We start from the raw sequence: 11,149 nt of genomic DNA, 5'->3' as shown, positions 1-11,149 counted from the left end.
CTTGCAGCTCTCAGCAGAGATTTGTTATGGCTTGAGATTTTGTTTGAACCCAATAAGGATTGATTCAGTTTAACTCTTAAATTCACAGTGGGGCTTGTCAGAAGTTACCTGTTCAGACATAACAAAATATCTCTTGTTTTTAAGCTACATCAAATGTTTGCAGGTCAGACAATACACTAGTTAATTTTATTAAAGTCCAATTATCTAAAATATTCTAATGAATTACCTTGACTACAATGAAAGGCCTTCTACAATAATTTCCCATTTCCATCTTCTCAAAGACATTTCACATAGTTGTCCTGAATGTGGTAAAAAACCTTCTTTTTCTAAGTATTTGACATATATGGGCAAATCAGAGGCATAAATCTCTTTGAAAACAGGAGATCTCTTTTGTGTTGTGCTGAAAGAGCTTGGAATATTTAAAATGACACTGAAAACAGATCTAAATACCTGACTAATGTTTGTAATCTTGTAAATAGATACATCAGTGTAGAGAATATTGAAGAGATACCTACCCGAGATTTAGACTTTTCAGGGATTAAAGATGAGGGACTGATGTGTCAAAAGAGGAGATGTCAGAACAAATTGGTACATTGAAGTACACCAAGCTACAGGCCCAGACAGTATAACACCTTAGATTGCTTAAGGAATTTAAAATTATCATTAAAAATATGTAATCTGTCACTGAAATCAGCAATTACACCAGAGGATGGAATGGTAGACGGCAGATGAATATGAATCAGTTGCTCTACTGATCTCTTCTCATAAAAGAACAAGGGGATATTCAATGGACGTGAAAGACAACAAAATTAAAGCTTTTTAAAAAATCCCACAATACATAATTAACCTGTGTAACTTACTGCGATGTGACGTCACTGAGGCCAAGAGAGCAACAGTATTCCAAAAGAAGTCTAGACATTTTCGTGGATAATGACAACAGCCACAGTCACATTAATTAGGGTTATTTTTTAATAAATGTAAAGATATAAAGTGTCATGCTCTAGGGCATAAGTGAATCACTAACTGAAGAAACTTCCCCTCTCATCAGGTAATTCCATAACTGTCAATCTTCCGCTGAAGAAGAAGAGCTCTGTGTATGCTCAAAAGTTTTTCTCACCAACAGAAGTTAGCCCGAAAAAGAGATTACCTCACTCAATTTGTCTCTCTAATATCCTGGGGGACACACAGCTACAACCAGGGCTTTGGAGTGGAGCCCAGAGCTGGAGTGCAGAACAGCTCCAGAGCAGTGGAGCTGCAGGTTTTTGCCTGGAGCTGGACTGCAGTCGGAGCACAGCTCCAAAGCCCTGGCTACAACAATACTGCAAACAATCTTCCACTACTACTAAAACAGGATACTACACTATGTAGTCCACCTGTCTGGCCAGTAGGGCAATTCCTATATGTTCATATGAACATAATGCATTTATGAAAAGGTCTCAAAGTGAATGAGAATAGTGGATTACTAGTTACGGCATCACATGTGTGGTTGAAGAGGCCGTACGATTTAGTGGACAGAATTCTGGACTGGAAGTCAGAAGACCCTGGTTCTATTCTGAGCTCTGATATTGACTCTCTCTTTGACCTTAAACATGTCCCTAAACCTGAGGGACTGATGTGTCAAAAGAGGAGATGTCAGAACAAATTGGTACATTGAAGTACACCAAGCTACAGGCCCAGACAGTATAACACCTTAGATTGCTTAAGGAATTTAAAATTATCATTAAAAATATGTAATCTGTCACTGAAATCAGCAATTACACCAGAGGATGGAATGGTAGACGGCAGATGAATATGAATCAGTTGCTCTACTGATCTCTTCTCATAAAAGAACAAGGGGATATTCAATGGACGTGAAAGACAACAAAATTAAAGCATCATAAATTCTCCATATACAAAATGGGAATGATACTGACCCTCCTTTGTGAAGAACTTTGAGGTTCGTAGGTGACAAGCCCTATACAAGTACTAAATATTACTAATATTGTACTAGAACTCTGATGGCTTCCTCTCCCTCCCCTAGATCCAGTCCTCCTTCCTAGTAAAAAGTTGAGTTGGAGAATGGGGGAAGGGGATGCCAAAAAGGAAAGTGAAACAGAAGGGAAAGGAACAGAAATAAAATGGGAGGAGAGAATGCAGAAGGGGGAGGAACAGAAAAGAGGTGGTGTAGTGAGGCAGAGTGGCCCGCCCCCAGTACAGAGGGGGTTAAGTCCCCCTAGTGGGTGCAGCTAACCCCACCCCACCTCCCTCCACAGGAAGTGCAGGGGCCCTGCAGGGGGAAGTGCAGGGGCAGGAAGTATAAGAACAGGGCCCTGCAGCTAAGTTGGGGCCGGACCAGGGAAGGAGGCAGACCTCTCTCCCAGGGAGCTGAGCCCTCAGTCACACCCATGACTGGGAGCAGAAAGAAAAGGCAAACCACCTCCCCAGGAAACAGAAAGCCCAAGGAGAGACTGGAGGAAGGACCACCTGACCACGAGACTGAGAGCTGGATCCCAGCAGTGACGAAGCAGCACCAGCAGGAATTGGTAGGAAGTAGCCCAGGGAAACAAGACTTTGACCTGGCTGTGCTGCCAGGATGTAAGGCAGTGATCACATTTCATTGCTGACCCCACGGCAGGATCGCCCACCACTCCTAGTGCCCTGGGCTGGGACCCGATGGAGCAGAGTGGACCTGGGTGCTCCCACCCCCCAGCCCTATACTGGGGCTGGTTGTGCGCTAAACTTTAGGCCAGAAAGTCGGCAATGGAGACTGTTTAATTGCTCAGCTATAATTGCTGAGCTATAGCTGGTTGCTACTTGCCCCAGCCAGGAGGCTGAAGCCAGACTGTTAATTGCTCAGCTCACACTCACAGGGTTTGAGTCATAAAATATTGCTGTTCACCCCAGCCAGGAAGCCTGGGCTCCCAGCTGACTGGTAGTTGGCTTAATCCTCTTTCGGAGGTTTGAATTGTTATTTGGGCAACAGCGCAGCCGCAAGCCAGGATACCCGACAATATGTACAGTGGGCCTACTGCCTCTGGAGGGGGCACCCTGACCCTGAGAGAGGCAGGAAGGCTACAGGTGGTAAGGGCTGAGGTCCTGGATTAATTTAAAGGGAAATTACCAAGAGACATGGGCTCCAAATTTACTTACCACTTCAAACCATTTTGCACAGGTTCCTCAACATCCCCATGTAGACTACTAAAGCTTCCTCCCAACAGGCCAATCACTGCCACAGTCATGCTTTCTGCAGAGGACTGTATGGGTTTTGGAGTCTATCAATATTACTTATGGGTTGGCCAGAAGTTTGAGGGTCATGAAAAATTCTCTGGAGCTGATACATCTCTTACATGTCATTGCACAGCACAAATACAAATACAGCAAACTGGACCCCTTTCCACAAGAAGACGTGTTCTCAAATATTTCCACCATTAAAAAAATATTTATATTGTGGTAGCATCTACAGGTCCCAGTGAGGGAACTGGGGCCTATTGTACCAGGCACCGTACAAAAACATAACAAGAAGATGAAGATCTTGTCCTACCCACATCTTCCAATGGAGAAAAAAAATATAGTCCTTTAAAAACCATCCATGAAACAGTCTAAAAATCACAGATGTAGGATGGGCAACCCAACGACCTACTAGAAGCGTTCTCTGTGAAGTCTTTAGAAGCTTCTCCACTCCCAAAATGCGTGGCTACCCATTAAACCTCTTGGGGGCCAGTTCAGCTAGTCCAATTCTAGAGAAATTAAGGTTATGGCTGACCAGGGGAAACTCTTTAAGCTTTTATACAGGGGATCATTAGCCCATGAAACGAAATCAGCCCCACTGAAAGATATAGATGCAAACAACATACTTGACTCGGAATTTTCACACGTTTCCATTTCTGCTGTTTCTTCCTCTTCCTGCTCATCAGTATCTCCTGACTCATCGCTATCTTCCACCCATTTTCCTGGCATCAGCCCCGCTGAGTCATAGGAATTACATAGTGGACCCACAATGTGAGAAATGAAGGATTCCTGAAGGTGTGCCAACTGGGGAGCTGAGCGATCCATGAAAGGACTTATAGGAAGGCCAAGGCTCGCCTCTTCATCACCCTAGAGATGATAAAAATGTGTTACTTCTGTGTGATACGTTAATTACATGGATATGGGGGGAGAAAGTGGAGGGAAGCATCAAAGGCAATTGCAAATATTAGAAGGAAAAATATTCTGCTGTGGAGCCATCTCCTTTTACCATTTCATTTTTTATAGCAGACCAACATATAAAGGGTGCAGGGCATCAATTCAGCCTTCATATAAAAACTACTCTACACAGTTCCACAGCTCAAACACAAGAATAATCTGCTATAAAGAATACCCTGAATTTATAAAACATGCTCTGTGAGGACTTTGTAAAGTAATGCCCATCTTCCAGTCCTGTAGTTTACATTGCCATCTTAGAATCATAGAATATCAGGGTTGGAAGGGACCTCAGGAGGTCATCTAGTCCAACCCCCCTCAGGAGGTCATCTAGTCCAAACCCTCATCAGGTTTCTCTTGGAAGCTTAAAAATGAAATCACCTTTCTCCATATTGTTTTTTCCCCATCATGTATGCAAATCATTTGTGATTTTTATCATCATTAGCAGCTTGTTAGCAACTAACTACCTTATTCACAAGGGGACAGGATTTACCTTTTCAGAGCAAGGGCTGGCTTGTCAAAATAGGTTTCTTATGAATTTTGCCTTTCTTTTAAGCTGCATTATAAATAAGTTGGGCGACTCTATTTTTGTGTTTCTTTGACCTGCCAAGCTTCAGGCCATAGTCACTCGTTTCTTGAGGAATGTTGTAATGAACATGTCAATGTAGGGTCATTCAAAAACGCAAGATCCTCTGCACATGTCCCTTTGCTAGATTTCTTTTGGGGGAGCGGGGGGAAGGGGAGAGAGAGAGGGCCCCCTCCTGGTGCTCTGATGGAAGAGTTAGTTTTCTACCAAGGTCCACTGTATGAAGCAAACACTCACGTTCTTTTTCAGTCATCCCTAGTGCAGCAAAATTCCTTTATTATAAGATTTGGTCCTATAATAAAAGAATAATTGATAATGCATATGACTTGTTATGCAAACTGATGTGACTACACTGTGGAGACCCACATTTGAGAAATAAAACAGTTCATGAACATTATTGAAGATCCACAGTCAATTTCTAAGACATTACATCCATGCTGAATTTGTTTTCAAGTGCCTAGTTTCTCTGAGAATCCAAGATCTGGTTAAATGAATCATCTCCCTTTTGAGAAAAGGGAAACACAAGGAGTAAACAGTTAAACTTTGATGAATGCCTCACTTCCAGCTTTCCTGCATTTTCTAACAAGGTACACACAGTTCAGTGCTCAGCTATCAAATATTTGATCTCCCCCCTCCCATCATTATCTCAAAACCAAAGTGTGTGCACATTCCTGAGATAACAAGTGGATTAACCAGAGATGGCAGTTCTCTCTCCTTCACAGCATGACATCTCAGATTTCATGTGAAGAAGTTGTCAATGTTGGGAAGAAAGTCGACTGATGAAAAGTTTAACATTAATCAAGCTTAATTCTTTCAAGCTTGATTATGAGCTTGATTTACAGTTGGAAACAACACACGTCTCACTGGTCTTCCTTTAAATATCAACATCAAAACCCATTAAACATACTTCAACAATATTGTGTGTTTTTCTAAATTTAAATACAATAAGTTTTTGATAACACTTAGAATTCGTACAGAGATGTAATTCTTCAAAGCCCGGTACACTTCTGTTTTTTAACGGAGAGGGGTGCTGTCAAGAATGGCTCCCAATTTGCATGGCACATGCTGAACATAAGAACAAAAGAATGGTCAGACCAAAGGTCCATTCTGCGCAGCAGCCTGTCTACTGACAGTGACCAATGCTAGTTCCCCCAGAGGGAGTGAACCTAACAGGTAATGATCAAGTGATCTCTCTCCTGCCATCCATCTCCACCCTCTGACAAACAGAGGCTAGGGACACCATTCCTTACCCATCCTGGCTAATAGCCATTAATGGACTTAACCTCCATGAATGTATCTAGTTCTCTTTTAAACCCTGTTATAGTCCTAGCCTTCACAACCTTCTCAGGTAAGGAGTTCCACAGGTTGACTGTGCACTGTGTGAAGAAGAAATTCCTTTTATTTGTTTTAAACCTGGTGCCCATTAATTTCATTTGGTGGCCCCTAGTTCTTATATTATGGGAACAAGTATATAACTTTTCCTTATTCACTTTCTCCACACCACTCATAATTTTATATACCTCTATCATATCCTCCCTTAGTCTCCTCTTTTCCAAGCTGAAAAGTCCTAGCCTCTTTAATCTCTCCTTACATGGGACCCGTTCCAAACCCCTAATCATTTTAGTTGCCCTTCTCTGAACCTTTTCTAATGCCAGTATATCTTTTTTGAGATGAGACCACCACATTTGTATGCAGTATTCAAGATGTGGGAGTACCATGGATTTATACCAGGGCAATAAGATATGAGTTACATTGTACATTTGCAATCCCTTTTTATAGCAAACCTACTTTGGGGAGACTGGCGTATCCCTTATAATTCTTCCTTTCAAAAATGAGAAACTGGATGTTTTCCCTAAAATACACAGTTGTTTTAGGGACTGGGGGAGTGGGAAAGGTGATAGGGTGTTGGCTAGATCCTCAGTTAGAATAAATCAGCTGATACATATGAGCCCATTGTCTTTAATACCTGTAGCAGGTTCTGGAGGAAAATTGCTACTATACACCATGTTGGTATGGCAACTAATGTCATTCAAAGGACATAATGAAAAGCTCATTGCATAAAGCACTCAGAAGCATTGATTTCTTCAGGCACAAAGTGCATTGATCAAAAATCTCTAACAACTTAATAGAATATTTCTGGCTATCAGCCATGTTGGAAGTCACTTTCAAGCCAAGAATCAAACGGTACTATATAGTGCCCATCCTAAAAGGAAGGCTGAGAGCAAGGACAACGAAGATAAAACCTTAATCAGAGTGTGCAGATGGAATGAATCTACTGTAAAGCACACAACATCATAATGCTTTTGCTGATTTTGTTTTAGGGTTCCTTGTCAACAGCTTTTATGACATTGCTGCCTTTAGAGTTCCAGAACATATACTGTGCATGCCATCCGCTGTGAAGGATCCAACGTGAGCCACGGCATTATATCTGATTGGTATGCAGTGGAGTTTAAATGACTGCATCTCTTTACGTGAGATACAATGAGGTGCAGCAAACAAATAATAAGAACACAGTCCTGGAGGAAAATCCAGGAGATTATGGCAGAACTTTCTCTTGCAGTAGGATTTATTTTTAATAATTAGTCTTATATTTATGCAGAGGCCAGTGTCCTCTTGCATCCTCAGGTGCTTTGAATGAAGAGGCCAGACAAATGCTTGAATTTTTCTTCCTCTCAGTCCCCCTATGTATACTACCAGAGAGCAGAGGGAAGCCAGCCCTTTCCCAATGCAGTCGCTAATATGCTAAAACCAGGGGCAGTCAGCAGCCTACAGTGCTTAACATGTAACCTCTGGGTGACTGTCCAGCCCTTCCCAGAAGATTCTTGGGCCTTGGGGGGGCAGTGGCTCAGCTTGCTGGCCCACTCCCAATGGCTTAAGATATATGGTATAGTTACCCCTGAAAACTCAGGGGGGAAACTCGCCCTGGATGCAGAGGGATAGTTCCCCTGAATACAGGCAGTGTTAAACAGGCAAAACAGGTGTTCTCTATTTCTAACTGGAAAAGATTAAGATCAGGGCTCCCTCAGAATTCAAACTTCCAAGGGAATACTAGGGGGTTGCTTTGCTTCCAGTTCCCTGCAAACCAAGCTATGGTGTTCTGTTCTCGAATGCCATCATGAACCTTGAAAAGGGCATAGTTCATGTAAAAACAGAAAGTGTATTCCTCAAACTTTCTATAAAAATAAAAGTAATTTCACCCAGCACTGAAATGCAATCAACTCCAGGCTAAAATGCAACCACACTACAGAATAATTTAGAACAGAAAGTAAATTCATTCCTGCTTTGGGCACACATTTACCTGTTCATAGAATTCATTAACAATGCCCTCTGTCCACTGCAGATGCAAGTCTTTGCATTTGGCAGGCCCATTGATGTCAGCCAGTTTGATGCACATTTGGCAAACCAGCAAGCGGTCATTTTCATTAGTCCAGTCAATTCCAACATCATCATTCACCTGGAAGATACACAAAGGGGTAAAACCATTACAATAGCCCATGGCAAGAGGAAAATCTTATCCTGTGATGTAATAAAATATGCTCAGCTACTGAATGCAAACTACAAACCTAAACAGGTGGGTTTGCCCTGGTTTGTAATTTAAGAGTGTAGATCAAGCATGAAAAAGAAGAATAAGTGCCAATAATTAAGGTTTGAGATAGATAATTAAGGATCATATAATTATTTAGCAATTAATACTCTGGCTCTAAAGCATTAATAGCAGAAGACAGACCTACAAATTTTTCTAAGAAACGATGGCCTTATCTATATATGAAGTTGCACCAATTTAACTAGAGGTGTGTTTTAGTTAAACTGGTGCAGGCTTGTGTGTAGACAGACAAGGCCTACATTTCTTTTCTATTTGGGCTAAATGTGTTTGAAAGAGTTCTCCCACCAAAAAAACAAAAAAAACCACAACGACAACTGACACATATTATTCTGCCCCTTTTAAAACAAAAGGGTTCTCTTGTGATCTAACATGACCACAGCTATAATTTAAATCATGAAGCAGCTTTAGTCTCTCAATACAAGATCAAATAGGCAGCGGTAAGGCACAGGGAAATCAACGGCTTCACATTTCTACCAGAGCGGTTTCTCTCTCCAGTATTCTAATGATGTGACTATGTATCCTACCTCCACTACGCCAATGATATCAGCCTTCATTGCCCATTAGTTCAGTTTTCCCTAAAGCACCTTCATCCTTTCCCTCACACCACCCTTTACGCATGGGAGAAGCTCCCCATTAATATCTGTGTCATTCATTGTCTTCATTCAAATCTCCCCTTAGAACTCACCTGTTTCAATGCCTACAAAACACTTGACAATGGAAGCTGGTATGCTAAGACCACTCCTTATGACATCATACATGACTTCCTCAGTGTTACCTGGTCTTCCCCCTACTTGTTTGTTATATCCACTTGTTGTCCATTGCACATTTTACACTGCAAGCTTTTGGGGGCAGGGACCGTTACATGTATTTATGCTGCCTGCAGCCCAGCATAAATGGGCCCTGATCTCTGACTGGGGCCTGTAGGCACTTCTGCAATATGAGTGATTAAATCACTAAGAATCATAGATAATTTATTTTAAGGCAGAGACAAATTTAGCACAGAAAGTTTTATTTCGTTAATATTTTCAGCTATTCCTCCCACTTTTTTATTGTGTAACCACTCACACTATCCAATGACCCAACATAGGGGGACAGCTGCCAACTGTCATTACAAATCTCTAGTCAGTCAATAGGACGCGCCACTTCAAGCCATCCGATTTCCTCTTCAGAGAGAGTGCAAATATCACCTTCACATGTGACATCTAGAGTCCACCTGCCACATAAATTTAAACCAAGTTTAATGTTGAGCACATCCAAGTTATGTCTGGCAGGGTACTAATGGGTGGCTAGCTTGCCTATTTCTCATATATATCATGTTTTGTTGCTGGATCTAGAGCTATAATACCTCTGGCTTTAACTCATCCTTTTTCTCTGGCTATTTAACCTCACAAAAATAAAAATTTAGGACAAAGTTATCAAATCCAGGTGTCTAAATCAAGGCACCAAAATCAGTGATCTAGGCATCAAAAATTCAGTCCCCACTGACATTAACGGGAGTCCTTCCGTTGATGGCAGTGGGCTTTGGATTGGGCCCCATCTGACCTGATTTGCAGAGATGCTGAGAACCCACCAATCTGTCTGATTTTAGTGGGGTATGAGAGTGCTCAGCACCTCCGAAAAATCAGTTCACTTATTTAGGTACCTCACTATGGATTTAGCTGCCTAACTGAAATGTTTGGACTAGGTTCTAAACACAGTACATAAGACGTTTATTTTCAGCCATTTAAAACCTATAAAAGAGAGAGAATGGTTAAGGAGAAATGGAAAACAAAACTGATCAGACGTTCATAGGTTCCAAGCTTTCTGCATGTGGTTCCTTCATCAGTGTATCCACAGAGAGAGAGAGGAAATGCCATGTTAACTGAACGATGCTGCTTAATATCTGGTAATTTTCAATAGCTTAGATAGCTAAATACATATTATGAAAAATTGTTCAGAACGTGTTTTTAGAAATACCTGTTACTGTTTCAGTATCACTATTCACTGAATGGAGATGTGTCTCTGTCTGTGGGGCTGCCTTTTTAGTGATCTTTTCCAGCTGGTGACTCATCTGATGTGCAGAAGGGCAAGAAGAATCCTCTTTTCATTTAGAAAGCATTGGAAATTAGAATTTCTTATTACCTTGGCATTGAATCTGGCTACAAAATCGAAGTGTTTCTTCAGGTCAGTGGCCAAAATGGCCTCAATTACAAGGAAGCGGAAATGCTTGAATTCCACATGATCAAGGTTGACTAAGAAGTTATACTCCGGCCTGGACATGAAAAGATTCCACGCAGCAGCTGCATGATGGTTCTCCAAAACAGAGCGGTCATTATACAGCACAGCCTGTGGAAACAATACACTGATTTAAGAATTAAGAATCCTCCTAGTGTCTGAAACAGAAAAACATGAAATAAGACTATTGGAATAATGAAATGACTTTTGATGATGGGAGAAATGAGAGAAAGGATCAGGTCTTTAAAAAAAAATTTTGCAGAGATTTTAAGGAGTGTTAATTTCTGACAGCAGTAACAGCAGTTGTATATCTATTTCCCAGTGGTGGTTAAGACTGATTTGGAAGATCCAGCTCTTCCACTGTAGACAATCTCCCATTTCTGGTTGACCCATGCTGTGATGAGTTAATCTGGTTTTTTATATTAGCCATTAATGCATTGGCAGAGAGCAGATAAATTCACTATATAGCAGTGGTCAACTGGAAATGTGAGATTCTTTGGAGTGTAAGACCCAAACATGCGTGCATGTATGTTATATATATTTTACACAAAACACACAGATGCACACTTTAATTTTAGCCATTAATG

The 11,149-nt window shown here is 41.3% G+C and overlaps 1 protein-coding gene across 4 annotated transcripts in view; it reads right to left on the bottom strand.

Annotated features, from left to right (window-relative positions):
- Positions 1-11,149, bottom strand: part of PDE3A (phosphodiesterase 3A) — a 351,301-nt gene that overhangs the window by 4,210 nt on the left and 335,942 nt on the right. For all 4 annotated transcript variants that reach the window (XM_044992877.1, XM_044992896.1, XM_044992887.1 and 1 more), the window contains 3 exons: positions 10,470-10,673; positions 8,043-8,198; positions 3,834-4,074 (listed from right to left, as the gene is read on the bottom strand). In XM_044992877.1, the coding sequence (XP_044848812.1) occupies positions 3,834-4,074; positions 8,043-8,198; positions 10,470-10,673 (601 nt within the window). The remainder of the gene's footprint in view (positions 1-3,833; positions 4,075-8,042; positions 8,199-10,469; positions 10,674-11,149) is intronic.

Source organism: Mauremys mutica, chromosome 1 (assembly GCF_020497125.1).
Source record: "Mauremys mutica isolate MM-2020 ecotype Southern chromosome 1, ASM2049712v1, whole genome shotgun sequence".
NCBI lineage: Eukaryota > Metazoa > Chordata > Testudines > Geoemydidae > Mauremys > Mauremys mutica.
Note: the sequence above shows the minus strand (reverse complement) of the source record. Positions and strands in the feature narration are given on the sequence as shown.